Source organism: Haliotis rubra, unplaced genomic scaffold, assembly GCF_003918875.1.
Source record: "Haliotis rubra isolate DU_JTF1 unplaced genomic scaffold, ASM391887v1 Scf21, whole genome shotgun sequence".
Taxonomy (NCBI): Eukaryota; Metazoa; Mollusca; class Gastropoda; order Lepetellida; family Haliotidae; genus Haliotis; species Haliotis rubra.
In genome coordinates this window covers 3,216,319-3,239,813 of record NW_025766114.1, presented here as the reverse complement: position 1 = coordinate 3,239,813, position 23,495 = coordinate 3,216,319, and the positions used below count along the sequence as shown (strand labels likewise).

Genomic DNA, 23,495 nt, shown 5'->3' with positions numbered 1-23,495 from the left:
TCAGTATATATTTAAGCATTATATGGATCATAATAAGAACTATTAAATACTTTAATATTGAAATTGGGGTCGTCTTTAACTTTTTTGTTGTCAATGAGTATATAATGTTACAAAAATGTTACATGGTATATGACGCTTCCGTATGTTTGGTTGGTTGTTGTTTAACGCCGCATTCAACAATATTCCAGCTATATGGCGTCGGTCTGTAAATAATCGGGTCTGGACCAGACAATCCAGTGATCGACATCATGGGAATCATCTACGCAATTGAGTGAGTGAGGAAAGTTTTACGCCGCATTCTGCAATATTCCAGCTATATGGCGTCGGTCTGTAAATAATCGGGTCTGGACCAGACAATCCAGTGATCAACATCATGGGAATCATCTACGCAATTGAGTGAATGAGTAAAGTTTTACACCGCATTCAACAATATTCCAGCTATATGGCGTCGGTCTGTAAATAATCGGGTCTGGACCAGACAATCCTGTGATCAACAGCATGAGCATCGATCTACGCAATTGAGTGAATGAGTAAAGTTTTACACCGCATTCAGCAATATTCCAGCTATATGGCGTCGGTCTGTAATAATCGAGTCTGGACCAGACAACCCTTTGATCAACAGCATGAGCATCGATCTACGCAATTGAGTGAATGAGTAAAGTTTTACACCGCATTCAGCAATATTCCAGCTATATGGCGTCGGTCTGTAATAATCGAGTCTGGACCAGACAATCCTGTGATCAACATCATGGGCATCATGTACGCAATTAGGAAATGACGCTTCCGAATAAATTTGACATCTTTTGTGATGCAACATATCATCTACAACATAGGATACAGATACCGCGTTTTAGATAGCCCGCTGTCACTTACCATGAACGTATCATGAAAAAATGTACGTTGCAGTTTCAGACATGAATTCATGCAGAATTAATCAAAGACAACTGAATCCCAAAGAGACTTAACCCCATTTCAGAGAATGTCAAACCTCTCTATGTAGCGGTTGGTTATACACCTTGGACGGACTCCATCACGTGGGGCATCTCATTCTCAATGTTAAATCACTCATTACTAGAATGGCAATTGAAATATTTGCGACTGCTGGAAACCAGGGTCTGACTTTACCAGGGAGCGCCAGGGCAGTACGGGGATTAGCTGCCATAATGAAATCCGTCAAGCGTTTAATCATTTGTTAGACATTCTTAATATAACCATCTCCCTATTGTAAGACAGGACGTGGTTCTGAGCAGTTAGACTGAGCCAGCCCTACTTCCAGGAGACATAACGCCAGCATACAATCTAGATACGGAGCTATTAGTCGCTGCTTTTCACGCATATTTTCTCAGGAAGGTCATAAATTGTTTCCACGTCGGTGTGTTCTCAATCCTAGATATCATTGCTTTAGATTCACTGCAAGGGTCCTCGCCTGTATGCGGTGTTAGTAGCTGCCTGACTCACTGCTGCTGTTCGTTTCTGGAAATATACTTACTCCTTCTTTTCATATTACCCGTCTCTACTCTGCATGATGGAGATCTCTATTAAGCCACGGGTTGGAACCATACTAAAAGTTGGATTTAGGGATTCAAACTGTATGTTACAATCACATACAAGTGGCTGGATGCCTAATCCTGTACCATACAACTGGGGAATATCCATACTTATTTAAACGAGTTTTTTTTAAGAAACTGCAGATGACTAACACGGTTACTGATACACTGTTTTCCCCAAAAAAATATTACGGAGCGTTTTTTTAGATTTCATATAATTGTAGCAGCTATTCATGGAGATTTAAGGCCTTCATGGATCACGTGATTCTAGGCACTGAAATTAGCTGGCATTCCCAGCTAATGGGCGAGTGTTCTGATAAATGCAAGAAGATAGAAGACGGATCTTCTGCAATTAAGAAAGAAACTTGGGGCACATAAAATGCAATACAACTAATGATCATTAAAGGCTACTCAAATATGTGTGTCCTTGTTGTACATCGCATTGGGTTTATATGAACATATTGGTCACGTGATATTTCATTTTGGATTATTGTTAAGAAAACTTATTTTTGAACAACTCACAAGAAGATATAGACCACCCGATTCCTTCATATGTCTGTAGTCATACGAATCAGGTGTCTTTCATTTCTTTTGAGCAGCAAGTGTTAGGGTACGTGGTAAACATATGCTATTGGCGCTCTCATATATTCAGAAAGGGGCGGTGGTGAAAGCGTTCGCTCGTCACGGCGAAGGCCCGGGTTCGATTTCCCGCATGGGTACACTGTGTGAAGCCTATTTCCGGTATATTGCTGAAATATTGCTAAAAGCGGCTTAAAACTCATCTCACTCACTTATAATTAGATAAGTTCAGAAAGAACTCCCGTGTGGTCAGTGTTTCTCAGCGGACACATGTTGGATTGTGACGGTTACACACGCACGCACGAACATACGCACAAGCGCTCGCACGCATATACACATAAAAAACGGATATAACAGGTATATATAACCTGGAAACACAAAGGAAGGAAGATATGAGATATTATCAGCCACAAGCCTTTAACCACGAGACAGGTATTTGAAAACTTTTCCAACTATTTGATGATTGTCCCACTAAAAACGCCCAGACAGAAGTCCCATCCTGGCTAAGTCTGCATGTAGATTATGAGCAGAGAGATACCGTTTGGTCTGACTGGCATATTTTTTGCTCCGGACTTGAACTGTTGCCACTAAAACTGAACTCGTTCGTTACACGTGGCTGCCATGATGAGGTTGTTAATGTTCGTTATATTTCGGATTGTACAGGTACCATGGAGACGTCATCGTAGAAGAACAATGCTGCTACGTCTACAGCGCCACCGTGGGCGTCTCGGTGTCTGGTGCGATGTCTGTGTTAGCAGGTTTCAAGATTAGTGACGCAGTGAGCATTAAATAGTGGATGCATAGTTCCTGACTGCCTCGAGTAATGGGGTCCAGGTTATAGAGGTTACACTCTATAGAGGTTACATTATATAGAAAGTCAACATTTACAGACAAACCATTTTACAGGATAAGAAGGTGCATTATCGGAGGACTGTGGTGCACTATCTGGTGCCTATTTTGGTCCGGGTCTAAATCAAATTTACTGTGATTTACTGACCATTTAATGCGTTCGCTATTAAAATTAACAATCACATTGATGACAACTTTACCCAGAGATTTGTACTACAGAACACGGTTTACAAAGCTATCTACTCAATGGTATCTCATCACATAAAAATGCGATTGTTTTGCGCAAAGATCTCTTTGTGACTTTAGGCCAAGGCATGACCCACAACCATTACAAATGACGTGATTTTGATGGAATGACTTATCTTTGGGCTCCAAGTGACCATATCAGTCAGTTTTTTTAATCTAAATTGGAGCAAAGATTAAAATTTCACAAACTCTAAAATGAATAAGTTGGATGCAACTTCGAATTTATTTTTAATTTTGTTAGGGTTTAAACGCCATAAAAACGCCTCGCAGTGAGTCGGCCCCCGTGTTTCTATGTTAACCACGTTGACTGCGTAATACTAGATTACACTAGCCAGTGTAACAATTCAACCTCTTTGTACAAGTTGGTCTCGCGATGATTTACAGCTAACTCAGCTGTTAAGACCAAAGTTTGTATAACCATAAGCTGAGTGTTTTCATTGCCTGTAGCCTTTGTCTGGAGGAGACGATCAAGTAACGATTAATAGCCATGTAGATCACCCCGTGCCTTCAGATACCGGAATAGTCAGACAATCCTAGCAACCGAGGTAGGCCGGTAAACTGTTCGGTATACCACCCTAAACAGACATAAACTGGGGTCCTTGTTGACGGGGTGAATATAATCAAGGGGTGGCACATCGGCCATGGTTTACCTGTACAGCAGGTGTTCAGTCTTTCTGGCATAACCATCTCACTCAACAGTAGCTAAGTTCACTATCATGTGGTCCCACCTTTTCAAAACTGTCGCTAGCGAATGGAGACAACTCCATAGCCGTGGACCACATCTACAGCTCGTTTGATCTGTCTACAAAGATCGCCCACAGACAGATCAGCTAGTTCGGACAGGGTTCATGTGCTGTTATCAACATACCCTCATAAGAACACGAATTACAAGCCAAGGGCTCATTAGGGATGTTTCTGGTCCCTAAATCAAACACACAAGCGACCGAAGGGGCTATCATACCACTTGTGACACTCATACTGAGGGTCCTCAATAAAGAATCGCCACAATATTCCCCATGTAAACATGGCTATCAGAAATCGCAAGGAGCAATTACAGCCCCCTGTCTCATCCCAACAAAACATTGCCGATAGTGTTGATAGCGTGGACTGATTTATCGGTCGGGCCTGATGTTTATGATAAGTCATTAATACTAAAGCATTCGGGACGGGGTGTTCACATATCGCTCGCCCTTGATGCCTGCAGTTTGGGGAGTCGGCATCGTGTAAAACTGTCTCTTTACCGACGCATAAACAACGCGGTTTTCATTTACAGGTTTGACTTGGAAACTGCTGAGAGAGGTACGTCACGTGACTTCGATACAAAACTGTCGAGAGGTATATGTCACGTGACTTAGATACGCGACAGTCTCCAACACCATCGGTTATATCTGTGACCACCCCCCCCCAAAAAAAAAAAAAAAAAAAAAAAAAAAAGATGAACGACCATGTGTCCATCACTTACCTATTCTTCATATCCGACATATCATGGTTTGTGTACGGGTTTGCGTACAAACCTTTTTGCTCATGTTCGAAAACGGTATAAGTATCTATACCGCAACGTCGCTATTGTACAATAAAGAAGTTGATCATGCATAAAGACTTGTCATTCCTATTGCTTACAACTTCTAGAATGCCTCTCAAACAGTTTTTTGGTAATATTTTGTACCTTGACCTTGTGGATTACACAGTAGATTGCAATCGTAATGACTATCCCAGTAGATATTAAAGGAGCGATAGGGGGCTCAGGACTACATCGTATGAGCGGGGACATGATGGTTGGCTGGTTACACACAATTTCTTGCGTTTGGTCATTTTACCTCGGAAGTGTTCATGACATCAATTTCTGGCTTGCCTTGACCAGGATAAGGCTAGAACTGTAACTCACTCACCCCAGGATTGCTTATTTACAGGCTGTGGTGATAAGGCTAGAATTATGTAAACGTAACTCACTCACCCCACACTTACTCCCTGATTCTAGGGGCGGTGGGGTAGCCTAGTGGTTAAAGCGTTCGCCGAAGGCCCGGGTTCGATTCCCCATATGGGTACAATTTGTGAAGCCCATTCCTGTTGTCCCCCGCCGTTATATTGCTGGAATATTGCTAAAAACGGCTTAAAACCATACTCAGTCAGTCAGTCAGCCCTGACTCTAACTCACTCACCCCAAAACTCTCTGTCCTCTCATTCGCTCACTCACTCATCAGAGACTGATGCTATGCCACACAATCTCACTCACTCACTCATTAGAGACTGATGCTATGCCACACAATCTCACCTTCCGCCCGACTTCGTTGTTGTGGAGGTTCATCTTATTCCTGATATCCCAGGTGTCTTTATGTCTGGTTTTATCCGGCGCGTCCACAAACTTTTGACTGAACCATATTCCGTAGTTGATGTTGTCGCTACAGCCGCCCCACTTCCATCCTTCGACATCGGCTTCTCCGTAATTGGACATATCACATGAGCAGTCAGTCAAGTTCCCGGCCGAGCAGGCCATCGTCACAGCGTGCACCACGCCTGCACTGAGGATCGAGTAAATGAAGGCTGTCTCTCGTGTACCTGCAAGAGATGGCAAATTATTACTGACATCGTTGAGTGAAGTGCATATTGCTTTCAAATTTCATTCAAATTGTACGTACGAAAACTCTGGGTTCACTTGCAAAAAGCGCCATGACTGCATTGTAGGCATACAGCGGTGGTAGCACAAAAATCGTATTGAATTTCAAGTCGCGGTGGATTATTGTGGAGAAGTCAGTTTGTTTGTTCCTTGATCAAAATGTGTTTGTTGTTTGTTTGTCCCGCTTAGCAACATTTCTAGCTAGACCCTGTATATAAATGAGTCTGACTTGACTAACCAGTGATTGATATTATGAGCGTCGGGATACGATGGAATAAAATCAGCCTGACCCTTCCCCCCGAACTAGCACAGGTTACTCGGGTTCTAATCTAACACGGTGCAGCGTAAAACATGGTCTGTCATACAGACCCTGAAACAAATATATCCAAGAAACCCTGTGCAAGTCAAGAATATGTGGCAAGTCTAGATTGTCACAATTTCAGGAAATCAAGAAAATTTCTGGGCGCCTTATCATTATTTTTTATGATTATAATTTACGAACCGTTTTTCTGTAAAACATGTTTATTTCAGAGACTTGATGTTAGTCTACGTAAAATAACACCTACCATTATTTTGAAGCACACTTTTTTCGGACATAGGTGAAAAATAATACCTTTTCATTGCTTATTCAATCACTTTGATCCTAAAGCACCCAAGGACTATTAGCTTTTGGCAAGTTCGAAAATACTTGATGTACCTTGCTACATAGGTTCAGTATCATTGTGGTCATCGTGATGTCCATGTTTGGTATAGAAAGGGTTCGCTGTATGCAGGATCTCACAACGGCCGTGCATTAACCAGCCCTTGATTTACGTCCCGCACAAAGAGCCTGCCTAAATTCTACAATTGAAATTCGCTGCAGTTGTCCTCTGTGAAGGCTAACAGGATACCCTTGACAGCTAAGCCCCTCGCCAACATTTTGTAATGTTTAAACTTCTAAATGAATTTGTATACCGGCCTCCAATGGGGGGTAATATTTCACCTGGCCTCTTTCAAATACCACAATTCGTTCAGATTGGTGAAAAGGGGGAAGAAATGTCCTTATTACCATGACAAAGAAGGTTTAGATGGCAATAAAACTACCCGGTAGCATCTAGCCCAACCAAGTCTATGTACAGCTATAGGGGCAATAAAATGTGCTTTAAAATACAGTTATTTACTGAATTAACGTACAGGAGGCTGGGCCGGGACAATACTGAGCTAGAAACGCCGCGGTACTGGCAGCTTTAGCATCGACAGAGAAGGCAACCACACAACCAGATTTGGGACGTTTTATCGGTACAGGATTTTCAACGTAATATTTGGATATGAAACAAATACTCCCTTTTCCCGTTTGTGTTAATAAATTGTATCAATTAGGTACGCCCATTTTGAAAAAAGTCACACACGCAAACAGTCACACACACACGCATGGACATACCTGTGACCGTAAATTATGTCATTTTGTCAAATAATATACCTTTCCATCGCCCACTCTACTATGTAGAAACATACTTGAATTTGTAAGGCAATCAGCTCTATGCTTGTGTCGCCGTCTTTAGAGTATATTTATTGTGTCAAATTCACTGAACTGGTTAAAAGGTAACAATTCGCCTCGAATTGTTGTCATTGTATGCGAATGTCTAGGTGTCTCTGATGCAGATTGTATCACCACACATATCCACTGCTTCATGTAAAGGCGGTTAACAGTCATCAACATCAACAGCGCATTTGCTGGAGGTGTGCACCCACTGAATGTAGTGTAACCATCCGCGGAGAATAGGTACCACTACTTCGTATCTGGTTACGTTATGATGACATGGAAGTACGGAGGGGTTAGAATGAACTCTAACATAGATAGGTAGATAGATAGATAGATAGATAGATAGATAGATAGATAGATAGATAGATAGATAGATAGATAGATATTGGTGGATGGACGGATGAGTGGAGGATGGAGCGAGAGGGGGGTGGAGGATTACAGTGAGAGAGGTAGCGGTAGCGGGAGAGAGAGAGAGAGAGGAGGTAGAGCGAAGAGAGGGAGAGAGGGAAGGGGGTGAGAAACACGGAGAGAGAGAGAGAGAAAGAGGGAGAGAGAGAGAGAGAGAGAGAGAGAGAGAGAGAAAGAAAGGGAGAGCAAGAGGAGGGAATGAGAGTGTATGAGGATATTGTATACACCCAAACCTCGTTAATGTAGACAAATGTCCGGATAAAAGAGTAACATGGTTACATATTGACATTAAGATCAAGACAGTTGTTTCAACCACAGATCGTTATCAAAATATAAACAGAAAACAAAGCAGAGATAAACATAAAGAGTATGTGCCGTTTGAGTACTATAGAACGTGATATCAGCTGTGTGCAGTTTGAGTACTATAGAACGTGATATCAGCTGTGTGCAGTTTGAGTACTATAGAACGTGACATCAGCTGTGTGCAGTTTGAGTACTATAAAACGTGATATCAGCTGTGTGCAGTTTGAGTACTATAGAACGTGATATCAGCTGTGTGCAGTTTGAGTACTATAGAACGTGATATCAGCTGTGTGCAGTTTGAGTACTATAGAACGTGATATCAGCTGTGTGCAGTTTGAGTACTATAGAACGTGATATCAGCTGTGTGCAGTTTGAGTACTATAGAACGTGATATCAGCTGTGTGCAGTTTGAGTACTATAGAACGTGATATCAGCTGTGTGCAGTTTGAGTACTATAGAACGTGATATCAGCTGTGTGCAGTTTGAGTACTATAGAACGTGATATCAGCTGTGTGCAGTTTGAGTACTATAGAACGTGATATCAGCTGTGTGCACCATTACGGATACATGTACAAGAAACATCCTCTGAGTGTCTAACCTGTTCATTGAACCATAAACAACACAGTAGAAGAACAGACAAATGAAGACACTTAATAGTCGGGTAAGTATATTGGGTTTCGCCCGTGTTCTACAGGAGGAATGTCTTCAACCGACTCAACAGGTAACTTGTCATTAGGGAACGTGTCAAAACGTAAAAAAGTTTCTCTTCACTGAAAACTATGCACCCCATATGAGACACCAATTCATGATCTTCCTGTTCGATTTATACGGATGATTTAATATTCCCATAATGATCATGAAATATTGTGCTAATAGCGACCTGGCTACAAATTTTTAAAAGGACAAACCTGAGACGACCCCTTTATATTACTCAGGTGATACACCTGCTTTTGCGATCAAGACCTCGAATGCCTGACACATCCAATTTCTTTGTATCCTCAAAATTAGTGGGTAGCAGGAGGGGCGGGGTCTACAGAGTCTCATAAATACCCAGGAATCAAACCCGGAATTAAACACGTGGCATGACATTCTCAAACAGTCGGTCGTTCCCTTCAAGTTCATTCCGTACAGACACCAGAGATCCTTCAGGTATCAATACAGTTATATGTACAGTACATTTTATCAAAGATGTACGATAGTTTTCATTGCCAGTTAGACATTTCATCTTGATGATAAAAACATAATACGTCGGAAAGAGATCTGGAATGTTATAATATTTTATGAATATAGGATAATATAAAATATGATGTTAAAACATCATGAATTCGTTTCTATTATGATTGATTGGGAGACTAAAATCTGGATTATAGAATATGAAAATGTGATAAGATGAAAAATGATTTTGAGATGAACATCTGCACTTCCTCCAACTATCATTAAAACGTTCTATTATAATAGTCTGTGGGACCAAGATCTGGATTGTTTAAAATGAAAATGTGATAAAGATGAAATATGATTTGAGATGAACATCTGCACTTCTTAACATCATTAAAGCGTTCCTGTCGCTACACAAGTCTTTCAAATCCCAAGAATTTCCCTGACACACGTGTTTATCGTTTCGTTACGGGAGCAATGTTACTCCACCACATAGGTTATGTCCGGGTATGGCCACTGCCAACACAAACACAATCAACCAAACTGTTGTCCCACAAGATCCACTCTAACAGCAATGGTAGTATGCTAAACTGTGCGCTCTGCTCCTTTGGGACCTCCATATATATACCCCACCTCGAGCTTATCTAACATAGTAATACCACGGTCTCTGGGGATGGTTAAATGCCACGTGCACGACATGGAATCTGCTACCTACACGTGCAGGTGGTGACATGGAATCTGCTACCTACACGTGTAGGTGGTGACATGGAATCTGTTACCTACACTTGCAGGTGGCGACTTGAAATCTGTTACATACACGTGCAGGTGGTGACATGAAATCTGTTACATACACGTGCACATGGTGACAAGGAATCTGTTACATACACGTGCACATGGTGACATGGAATCTGTTACCTACACGTGCAGGTGGTGACATGGAATATTTACCTACACGTGCAGGGGGTGACATGGAATCTGTTACCTACACGTGCTGGTGGTGACATGGAATCTGCTACCTACACGTGCAGCTGGTGACATGCAATCTGCTACCTACACGTGTAGGTGGTGACATGGAATCTGCTACCTACACGTGCACATGGTGACAAGGAATCTGTTACATACACGTGCACTTGATGACATGGGAACTGTAACCTATACGTGCAGGGGGTGACATGGAATCTGTTACCTACACGTGCTGGTGGTGACATGGAATCTGCTACCTACACGTGCAGGTGGTGACATGGAATCTGCTACCTACACGTGTAGGTGGTGACATGGAATCTGCTACCTACACGTGCACATGGTGACAAGGAATCTGTTACATACACGTGCACTTGATGACATGGGAACTGTTACCTACACGTGCAGGTGGTGACATGGAATCTGTTACCTACACGTGCTGGTGGTGACATGGAATCTATTACCTACACGTGCAGGTGGTGACATGGAATCTGCTACCTACACGTGCAGGTGGTGACATGGAATCTGTTACCTACACGTGCTGGTGGTGACATTGAATATATTACCTACACGTGCTGGTGGTGACATGAAATCTGCTACCTACACGTGCAGGTGGTGACATTGAATCTGTTACCTACACGTGCTGGTGGTGACATGGATTCTGTTACCTACACGTGCACATGGTGACATGAAATCTGTAACCTACACGTGCACATTGTGACAAGGAATCTGTTACCTACACGTGCAGGTGGTGACATGAAATCTGTAACCTACACGTGCACATGGTGACATTGAATATATTACCTACACGTGCTGGTGGTGACATGGAATCTGTTACCTACACGTGCAGGTGGTGACATGGAATCTGTTACCTACACGTGCAGGTGGTGACATGGAATCTGTTACCTACACGTGCACATGGTGACATTGAATATATTACCTACACGTGTAGGTGGTGACATGGAATCTGTTACCTACACGTGCAGGTGGTGACATGAAATCTGCTACCTACACGTGCAGGTGGTGACATGGAATCTGTTACCTACACGTGCAGGTGGTGACAAGGAATCTATTACCTACACGTGCAGGGGGTGACATGGAATCTGCTACCTACACGTTCAGGGGGTGACATTGAATCTGTTACCTACACGTGCAGGTGGGCGTGACACATTGACTGCTACTGTATAAGTTAAAGTCCTCAAGTGTTCGTTTACCACGACCTTTGAGATTATCTCCAGGAACAATAATAAACTTTCAAAAGCATGAAAAAAACAACAACAACACATTATAATCAATGTGAACAAAAATGTAGAGTAACTCTTAGTTTCTGAATATAAATAATTTTGATGCAAACAAACGATTTCTTTTAAATTGAATAGGAGCCCAAGTGAGAAGGAAACCTGAACCTGAGGAAATCTAGACTTGCTTCCTTTAGGGTTTTAGCAATGCAGTAAGGGCTAGACAGAAGTGAAAATAATGTGGTTCAGGGACTTTGAGACAGACTAACAAAAATGTTACGTTCAGACGTAACTGACGTAGCATGAATATTTGTCATAGGCATCGAAAATGAAAAACTAACAACCCAAAAAACAACCATCTGAAACTTATAATATTATTGTTGCTGTTAATATGATACCTTTCATGTATGAAAAATCGGTTTCGGTGTCTTTTACGGAGAGTTAGTTTGGTTTCACACGGCTTTGAACCGTTTTCCAGTTGTAACAGCTTCGTGTGGGAGCAAATCCCGAAGTAACACAGGCATCACCTGTTTACCCCTTTATTGAAACCCACGAGAATGGGTATGCTGACATACGTCGAAACACAATGAAGACTAACCGGGATTCGAACTCCCTGGTACCCTTAAGTGACTCCTGACAATGCCGATCATTAGAGTGAGTGAGTGAGTTTAGTTTTAAGCCGCTTTTAGCAATATTCCAGCAATGTCACGTCGGGGGACACCAGAAATGGGCTTCACACAAGGTACCAATGTGGGGAATCGAACCAAGGTCATCGGCGTGACAAACAAATGCTTTAACCATTAGGCTACCCCACCGCCCGCTGACCCTTAGACTACTGGGCCAACCGTTTATCATAATAATTTGGTTGTTTTCCCAGAATGCCCCACTTTCTTATGGTTGACTGATCACCAGATTATAGACCTAGATTTTTCAATATTTTAAGAATCTGTGCATATGACAGATACAAATTTAAGAGTTGTTTTTAATGAAATATTTGCTAATCTTTTCGGTCCTTGTTTGATATCTTAGTGGTCACAGCAAACAATTAGATCTTACAAGATAACACTTGATATATAGCTTCCGTAAGCTTCAGCTCAGGTTAATGGTGAAGTCTGTTTGTCAAATGTTATCACTAACATCGAACATCGCTGTTATCAGACTGAGGTATCTAAAGCATGTAGCCCCACGGATGTCTAAGGTAAGTGAGCTCTTTATACCAACATACCTTTTAACACCTTGACGTGAAGTGTGTTTTTTATTGCATCATGGTAAAACATGAATAAATATTAGCTTCAAACTGTTTTTGAATTCTTACACAGTCTAACACACATATAGTTATGAGAGACACTAGGTATGTAACAATGCATGAGTGAAATATAACAGTATGCCCTCTGTGAAGTAGAATTCAAAATGAATCTTCTATAGATGTTCTGAACAGAATGTACATATGCCTTTTAGTTAGAATATATACATGTATGTACAGAAGAAAAATATTGGAGATCACAGACTTTATGTTTTTGTACTGAAGTTATTTTTCATTGACATACAGCTAGTGGGCATATTCTTGAAAATGACTAATACAACTTTGTTATAAATTTATATATTCCAGGAGTAGAAATATGTTGACATGTTTGAAAAGTATATATAAAGTCGAGATTATACCGACGTTAAAGTTTCCCAGTTGAACTTTATGAAATTAAAAAAAAAATGTATTGTATTTTGGCTTTAATATCTAAAATCCCCTTGCATATTATTTAAAATAGATTTAATATAGGTTGCTAATTGTTTCAAGCACTGGATTGTCTGGTCCAACTTTGGTCACTGTCTGACCGAAATGATACAGATGGGATACTCCTGACTACAGCGTAAACGACAACAAAAGGTCTTAAGTCTGACAGAACTTCAGTAGTAAAGATAATCATTAAACATAATGGCACTACTAGCATTTATTGCTGCCAGCAAAACATTCTCCCCAAATGCTCAATTTCAGTGGAATGCCGCACTTCAGCCTCCACGCACTGCCTGGCGAGAATTGCTTCAATTCCCGAGTCCATCTTCACGTATCAGTCTTGCTCCAACACGTGTAGTGTATTTGTACACGATATCCCCTTCACTCCGATATCCCTCCACATCTGGGGACTATTTCTAAAGGAAGCGAGCAGGTATCAACGGGAGGTGGATGGTATCCTCATCAGAGGGCACGAGACGAAACGCGCGAGCGGGAGAAAGAAACAAAGAAACCTTACCCCTCTCGTGTCGCAACTGTTTAGAAAATACTCACAGCTTCCGTAACTTTATCATATTGAACATGGATGATGGCATTTTGAAGACACCGTCCAGAGTGTGACGGGGGTGAGATGCGTAAACAGCGGGGGTGAGGGAGGGGAGGATGTAGGGGTGGCGGGTGGTTTAAAAATAGAGGAGTATTTTATACAATACCACGATATTATCTGAATGTAGACTTTGGGGAAGTAGCGCATCCGATCCGAGTTCACTGAAAGCCGTATGTCGATTTATCCGATGTTCGAGACAAGGGTTATACTGTCAAAGTCGTGCTAAGCAAATTAATCATTATCGGGAATATGCTATTAGCAATAAACTTCATACCCTTTGATATCTCAATATGTATTTTGTTTTATCTATGTTTTGACCGACTGGCACATTCAAGAGGTGACTGTATTTTACTAGTAATTATTTACTGTTAATTATTCTCAAAACATTGATACATCAAAAGCTTTCTTTGTTTAAGACATTCTATAGACCATAATGTGTTTACATCAAATGTCATATTCATAACATTAATGCCAATTAATATACATAAGTATACTGTGCGCATATTGTTTTCTAATGATCTAATAAACACATGAACTATCATGGCATTCACAATTATCTAAATTTTTATAGGATCACTGGAGGTTGTTTGCCCAAAGAAGCCCACAGCAGGTTTATCCCAGTTGCCCCCCGTGTGACACAAATGTTTCCAAACAAGATCAGTTGGTGGCATGTGAAAGATGTATCAGATATCATAACACGAAGCCATTTCAATACAGATCGCCTACATGGCTCTCAATTACTTCAATAGGCGACTGATATGCCTACACTATCGTGTGTCACTCCAATGAACGGCCATACACCCATCACGAGCACCTCTGACTTTCTCCGGAATGTTACCATCCCTCTGTCATTGTACGTGTTTCCGAGGCACATTCTGGCTGCGTAAACACATTTATTTGCCTAGTATTTTGTTCATTGCTCAGATATACCAGTTAAAAGGATCATAGCTTGAAGGACCTCTTGAATTGGTCACGTCAGCTCCTCCCAATGACGCCCGACAATGCAAATGTGGATACCAGGCCCAATACACACCCGTATTTCACGACAGATTGCTCTAATTCTATAGGGAACTCGTCCCAGGGGCTGTCGATCCCACCCCTGCCAACATAGCGCTTGAATGACCCTCATTCTCCAGTCTTCACATGGGCAAATATACCCTGCTAACTGTCCAAGTGAATGCGTTTGCCTGGCCAGGGGATTTGGCGCGGAATCGCTAATCTATCTGCTTTACACACAAGGCAGACGACAAAAGACTCAGAGAGACGTGGATTTCTTTAACATGGGTCAGGCGCCTAGCGATGGTGTCGACAAAAACTAGACGACTGACATTAGCTGCTCTTATTTTACTCTCAAGAATTTCACCACGTCTCGAAACAGGCAACTTCAAAGAAAAGCTTGCCATCCATTCATCAGCGTTAGAAATCAATTTGAGGAGTCCGTGGGCAGTGGGACATAGTGAGTGAGTGGTATAAGACGAGCTGTGTGGCTTCAGACTCCGTCGTCAAAACTCATTTAATCCCCTTCAGATCACATGTACATCAACAACATCTCCGATGCGATCTGCTCGATGGGCCATGATAGCCAAGGATCCCACTGCCCTGGCGGAATAGGGGTAACTGCCTCTTCAGATGCCTGAAGGATGTTTTTGTTTGAGGCCATTCATAAACTCAAGAACAGACGTGTCCCAAGCGGTATTTCTGCTGATAAAGATGATAAAATCTACGATTGCGGCTATTTATGACTGAAAGTGTTTTGTTTTTTCCGCTATAAATAAAAAGATGCAACAAAAGGGACCAACATAAAGTATCAAAAAAGGGTGTAGAAATGTTACGCATGTTGTTAGAAATTTGTGCATTGTGAACGTTTTTCTCTGTCGGTCTTTGATAACCTTTCAAGAGACATGCCGACTGAGCGGTCTGGCGGGCACATCGACACAAACCAAACATTCATTCCTAGCATCTGAAGATATTTATATGATTCATGTAGCAGAATGACCCAGCGGTGCCAGGCATAGATGCCTACACTGGAAGGTTCATAAGGAAAAGTGTATTTCTGCATTGGTTAGCAATGGTTCCTGGGTTGAGAATAGTCCAATGAACTTCAATCTAATGAAGCTCTTAACTTATTTTAACCGTCAAACAAAGAAAGAGAGTAAAATTACGGCACGATTTCTTAAATGATTTTTATCAAGTGGACCAATGGCTAATGGAGACTCCATATTGATTGTGGCTATCACCAGATCGTAATTTTCTGAAACACTGTAGTTTAATAACCTTCTCTTTTGAAGACGTCTAATTGTTTCTATTCCTGATACTTTGTTGACCATAAACATGTCCATATTTCTAAAACCACTGTTGCATGTTACTCAATAATCACCTGAGATCACGATTTACAATCAATAATCCATATATGAAAGAACGAAGACACACTAATGAGACTGATTGTTGGATTTGAATTAATTGATTTTAAACATTTTATGACAACATTGCGGAACTTCAGTAGTACAGGCAGTTACTTTTGAAACATATGTATACACAGTAATATTATTCTGTGTTCCTGATTCGTTAATCCGTGCGTGTTAATCAGTGGGAACGCTACCATTCGGATAAACGGGGTTTCAGTGTTATACTTACATTTTCATCAAAATCAATGCATCCCATCATATCGTACTATACTAAACATGAACTATGAGGAATACCTTACAAGCATACATACTAAGCATCCACATCATCTGTACAGCCACAACACAAGATGTAATACAAATCCTTATACACTGGAACTAAATCCAGTTCCATATTAAAAAGGGCAGATGCCCCGCATGGCTCATTATCAGTAAACAGACGACTAGAAGTACCGAAACAGCTCTTCTAGTCCAGCTCTGCAGTTGTACCATATGGTGTTGTTTCTTATGACAGCTGCAGATATAACAACTTAGTGGGGCACTGGGCCATATTTCATTTTTATGACATAATCCATTAAGCAGTAGACACACAGCAGCTTCCGGTTGTTGCGGTAGACAGAAAATACATCCTCGCCTTCCACGCAAAGTCTGTATTCCATCGACTGTCTTGATACTCTCACACAATGTTGAAATGTGTTTATCAGTACAATGATCTACCGCCTCGCCTCATCCTGCGGCTTGGCTATAATATTTACCACTTATACGTTATAGAATGTTTGGCGGTTTACGTTCTGTGAACCCCAGCACGTCTCCATGTAACATATGAACGTTGAAAGTATTTTTTTGGCTTTGATGTTTCTATAAATGTAAATTCTTAAATCTTAAGCAGCATCCTGCTTGATGAAGGTGCGAGCAGCTGTACCTAAATGTCGCATCAGACCAAGAAGAAGTTGAAGTCTTATCGACTCTTTCTTCATATGAACAGAAGGCAAACATCTGAATTCTATTGTTTAATACTACACACCATATTATGTAAAGGTTCATTGATTATCCCTATCCTTACCTATGTTTACAAAGCCCCAAGCAGCCGAGACGTGAAACCGTCAGAATATCTTGTGTTCCCATGTAGATATATTGCTGAATAGACATTGAAAATTAATTTTGTTGTCTTTACTATTAATTTTACTGTTCTGTGTCCCGTTATTTCAAATTAGTTCAAACAATTGTATCGACTACATTCGACTGTGTACCTGTCAACCGAACCCCAATTTTGTCTTTCAATGTTCAGGTTAGTTCGGTAGAAAAAGTAAAAGCACGCGACAAAGTATCTTAACACTAACAGTACATGGGGTGGCCAAAACGGTCTGATCCTATGTGCGAAGAATGTATTGTGCATACTCTCTGGCTTTTTTTAGACCAAGTTCATAACCAGAGGTCATTGTTTGCTCATATCAAAGTGAATAGGCACCCTCGATATATGACAACAAGACCTAATTATGTTCTGTGGTGTTGACATGGTACATCATCTCCAACTGAAATGGCTGTCTCCAAAGGCCATGAGACTTGGTGTCAACTATAGGGCATGATGATCCTTTCATTTGGCACAGTAAAGATAGTTTCAAGAGCGAAAGTGAGAGTCTCGAAGGTGATACTTTCAATAGGAATATTTTCAACTGCCACCACATATCACATAACCAATGTAGTAGGCATCTCCGACGAACTATCAACCTCGGACAGTCGAAATATCTTCTCTCCAAAACAAGGCAAAGTCTATTCATTTAACTGACAAGAAGGTGGTTTCGGTTACCTGGGATTCCTCACGACCTTACCGCCCGAAAGCAGGATGTTAATGGTCAATATTATGAGGGGTAACTCTCCCCCCTTCCTCCTCTTTCTGCATAACACTTCGTCACAATGCAACGTGTTCAAGACAACACTACGTCCAGCTGTACAAATCAGGCCTATACATCTAGCCTTCTCTGGAAACTCCCAACCCATCCGTACATCTATCCCACTCCAATTCAGCAACAACTTCTACGAGTACCAGCTATTCCACCTCCTCGGGCAGACAATTATATACTGATACCAATACAGACATAACCGTCGCGCCTTAACTGGCCAGCATGCCGTATAATCATGGTCGACCAACACGGCTACAAGTATATAGCCTCCCCATGTATACACTCTATCACCTTTGCGTACAGGTCAGACAATCAGCAATGTTGGGATAGTCAATGGAAGGGAAAACCATCTCTAATCCATCACTCGGATGCTGCACGTCGATGTGCAGGAATGGTTCTTTTCCGATTCATTTCATTCGTTTCCTCCAAGCAAATAAACATAAATGCTGACGGTAACATCTCGTCCCCCAGGCCCCTCCACCCCTCTCGACATGCACATCACGGCGGCGATGGCTTGGTACCAACTGAGTTTATCACACACCATAAACTAGTCTCGCCTCTCCTTCCTTTAGCAGGGACGGGAGATGGGAGCCTGCAGAAATCATCAAGAGACAAAAAGAAAGAAAATTGATGGCAAAAGTTGCTGTTTCCTTGGTGTTGTGGAGTCTTTATTCATAACGGAGACCTCCTTGAGGGAACGGTTGGTCTGATCGCAGCAGGGGGAAGAAGACGAAGAAATATCCGTGCTTTTTATCAACGATAGAAGTTTGGGAATTCCATTTAATTTGATGTTATCGTGTATGATTTGAAGCAATTACAGTTTATGACGTCTGACGGGACAGCTAAACAAGGACTACGATCAACATAAACAATCTGAGGCTGGTTCAGACAGCAAATGAGATGGGCGTTCACTACCACTCCTACAGAGGGCCTTGATCACATGAAGAGGCACCCAAGTCCAGATCGACTCCCTTCAATTTTAAATGGCCTTTAACCAAGCAAACGAACTAGTTCAAAGACTCGTCACTTTGAGTAAACAAACAATAATACGAACAAACATTCTAAAAATATCGGGATGAACTTTGCGTCGGCAGCTTTTTCGTGGACTCACATGTGTATCTGTGCTTGTAACCTTTCCGCTAATCGTGTTAGTTGCTACAATTCCAGAACTGTGTGATATTCAGCGCCTCTTGTGCACCAGAACCCAGGTTAAAATCACGGAGGAATATCAGGGGAACTCGATTTTGTCAAATCTAGCCGTCATAGCTACACACACGCTCACACACACACACTCACACACACACAAAATAAATATATATATATATAGTGTGTATGAGCGTGTGTGTGTGGTTATGTGTCATGCATGTGCATTACAACTTGATAGTTTATTCGATGTAGAATGTTTATGTGTCACTGGGCCGTTTTACTCCAGTGATATAAGTGGAAGATGTGCACATTTTATATTATGCCATCTATTTAAGAGTAAATGTTGTTTTACTCTGTTTTCAACAAAAAATAGCAGCTCGAGGAGGGCAGGGACATGACTAACACATACCCTGTTTGAGAACCATACCTGAAGGAGTTTTTTTTTAAATCAAGCTCTTTAACTGCTGGGCTACCAACCTACCATGTCTTGTATTGCAAGTTACAGATGTAAGGGTAGTCTTGGTAGAAATACCTTGCTGTAGGTCACTACTTACTTCAGAGGACAAAATTGTGGAATTGATACAGCAACACTGTCAACTTGGACACGATTGCTTGGAATCGCTGTGAGCATGGACACTGCTGTCTACCTATGATTCCTTAATAAGACTATGTTGATCCTGGCGCCGTCACTGGTACTGCCCATATTAACATGGTTCCATGGGTAATTTTAGAATGTATGTGTATTATTACACATGGCTGCGGTACACAGTTTGTCTAGTGATCACAGATGGCCTTACCTTTCTTGAGGACTGTTTGAAATACTGTGTTGTTCCTGATCCGGGCAGTGCAATTCCAGCGCTCGTATTTGAACTGTTTCTGGCACTCCAGAATCCCCCGTCGAGCCCCGTCACTGATGCACAAGAGAGATTGGGGGTTCTTGCGGCACACTTCTTGCTGTTGGACCACTAGCCCTGGAAGGTCGTTGCAGGAGTCGTCGTGAAGTGCCCCTGCCAGGGACGCAACACCGAGGTACCTAAACATACAGGAAAAATAGCAGTCTTTTTAAGACGAATTCTATATATTACCATACGTGTTAAGTTATGTTTGCATGTAACAGGGGTTACACTGTTACATGAAAAAGGTAAAGAGAATATTACCAGTATTTACATGTGTGTATATCCTTATGAGTATAATGTGACAATGCTAAATGATTTAATGTTCGTAGTAGCAAGGGTGATTATACCCAACGAACACAGGGAAGAAAATGAAAGCAATATGATATACAGCTTCATCGCAAAAACAGAAAAACCTGACGCGTCCAGACAAATGAAACCTGACATGATGAAATAAGATCTGCCATCAAACATACATTTTATATAACATCGCTAGAAGTGTATATATAAGAGGCGGATCATCAATTTCATGATATACATGACAACTTTCTCGGGGTAATGTTCGCCATCTTGATGAAAATCGTCGAGATATGTAAGAGGGTGAACATCAATATGTAGATAGCCCTTTATGAAGAATATGTTAGCATAGAGTCGCTAATTTCAACACGTTTGATACGAGATGTTAAATACCATAGATTTGTATGTTTGGTTATATATAGAAACAACAACATATTATTAGATAAAATAAAAAGTATATTTTCTCCTTTAATTAAAAGAAAGTTTAGGCTGTTAATATGTTTGAAATGTTACACTTGCCCCAACAGCTTTTGAAGAAGGCTGTCTGGGTATACATAAAATCAGAAAGGCACATAGATGTTGCAAGATTATAATTGAATTAAGTTTGAAGTTTCGATTTGGGAAATGTGTCAATATATATACTCCTGAGAAAAAGGTGTCTGAAACGTTAATTGAAGTACAATATTAGCCGAAATACATCAAATTTTAAAATGATTAATTTGAAGAACGACAAATTAAATTTTATCCAAACATGATTATGCATATCTATTCACTTTCAGGGAATATGAGGAGGTATTCTATGTCTTTAGTAACATTTCATTCTATCTTCACACATGCCTTGTCAGTCAATGCAGTGTATACAGGAATACACAGGAAACAGCGACTGTCAGCTACCCCAAAGTCACGTCATGCTTTCTGCTTAACTAAGATTAAACAACCCTTAAGATCGACCGTATAAGCCAGGGAATCAAACAAATAGGTTCCGAAAACTAAACAGAGATTGTCCTATCATTTCTAAACCTTGCTGTCATTCTTTCATGTGATTCATGTAATTCATAACATGTCATACTGGCATATCTAAGTAACTCTGAGGAAGAAAGAACACTGTATTGAAAGGACATATTAAACATAATTCCTTATTAATCGCGATGCAGTGAGCGTACACGCTGTTAACATGAAGTTTTGTCAATAATCCGGACTAAAAATACATACAAACAGTACATTAGTTGGATTCAGACCATAACACACAAAATGTAGTTCAGGCGAATGAATGCATTTCAAATTGTATAGGTGAATTTCCTGTTAATTTTTATAAATATCTTTATATAGAACATTGGTATTTCAAAAAAACACTGTACACTGGATGTTTTTATTTAATGAGTGGATATTTTTGGATATAAAAATCTAATTGGGTCCCAGTATGTTACAAGAGGGCCACCAAGTTTTATAAAGAAATAAGCTAGTATTCACAAGACGAAGAGGCAAGGAAACGCCCAGAAACGTTATGTTGACGTCCATAATATTTTGTCTTACACTTGAATACCAACTTCTATATGCCTCTCAAGAACCTCAAGAAATAAGCTGATTAAAACAATATAGAACTGTGTTCTTCGACGTGTAGATGTATTTCTTTCCTTAAACCCTCAATATACATACATTATTACATGTGCTTGGGTAGAAATGAGTATTATTAATATTTATCATATCAATATCTATCAATTTTAACATTTCATCTCTTAAACATATGTATAAACTTTGCCCTAATTGCATATGGACAGAACATATCACACAAAATCTTGATGTGGTCCTGACTCGGTATTCAAAACATGTAAGTATGTTTTTTGGACGCAATTATCTAAAAAGGGAAATTAGGTAGGGATGTTATTGATATACATATTGAAAATATTGAACCAACAGATTGTTTGTTTTTACTCATATAAATAAATAAATAAATAAATAAATAAATAAATAAATAAATAAATAAATAAATAAATAAATAAATAAATAAATAAATAAATAAATAAATAAATAAATTAAACTGATACAAAGTTTAGCTGACAGTACATGAACTGATTTTCGCTGCTAAATAAAGTATCTATGGATTACATAAACACACATTCATGTGAGGTTTCTATGACATTCGTCCATCAGTTGTGACATGTAAATGAAATCGAATACGGGCTAGGCTCGGTATTTTATTGCTCATGATCATTATCTTATGTAAGGTGAGACGGTGGTATTACGATTTAACACAAACGTAGAAGAGACCGGTTAAATCTCATATAGTAACACACGCATTCTGACAACACAAAACATCATGTTAGTTAAAGGTGAATCTCTGTGTCACGCATGCCTTTTATACTTTGAAAAATGTAAACATAAACTTTGATTATTTTTCATATTTTTGCATTACATACACACACCGAATGGTACAATTGAAAAAGCTATGATAATTTTCAGTCAATACGATGTCAATGCAATGTGTATTTTGTGAGGAACGATTTAACATATAGGACCCATATTATCTATGTGAGCTTACCAGACATATCATTGCAAAACAATATTTATTTCTGTATCAATCTTAAATATACAAACATATCTATCTGTGTTATATTTCAGCAGTTAGCAGATGCCAAAATGAATTTGGAATTCGTGTGAAATTAAGTAAAATTTCAAACTGACTATACAAATTTACCCCAGACAAAATAATTGAGACATTTTGTTTACAGCTCTGTCTACAGTTAAATATCAAAACTTATTTAGTACATAACATAACATTATCATGGTTATTCATGCATCTCCAACACAATTGTTTTTAACAAATCGATCACAGAAGTGTCAATGTTTAATATCGTATTTTAACCGAACATGTATTTGATTAAATGATTGATGAATGTCCTATTACAGGCAAAGCGATGACATTTTAAATAAAACAAAGGATCGATTACACGAAAAATATAACACATTACCTTTGTATAAGCAGAATATATGAAGACAAAAGGAAAATTTAAATACGCACCCGAACAGCAACAAAACGTGTGGAAAGTATTATTCCCGTAAGCTATAAACACTCCTACCATGTTTGAACTACAGCCTTCTGAC

At 40.2% G+C, this 23,495-nt stretch overlaps 1 protein-coding gene across 1 annotated transcript in view; it reads right to left on the bottom strand.

Moving 5' to 3' along the window:
• Positions 1-23,495, bottom strand: part of LOC124276563 (protein Wnt-16-like) — a 51,308-nt gene that overhangs the window by 27,324 nt on the left and 489 nt on the right. The window contains exons 2-3 of the mRNA XM_046712204.1: positions 20,001-20,236; positions 5,494-5,777 (exon numbers count right to left, since the gene is read on the bottom strand). Of these exons, the coding sequence (XP_046568160.1) occupies positions 5,494-5,777; positions 20,001-20,236 (520 nt within the window). The remainder of the gene's footprint in view (positions 1-5,493; positions 5,778-20,000; positions 20,237-23,495) is intronic.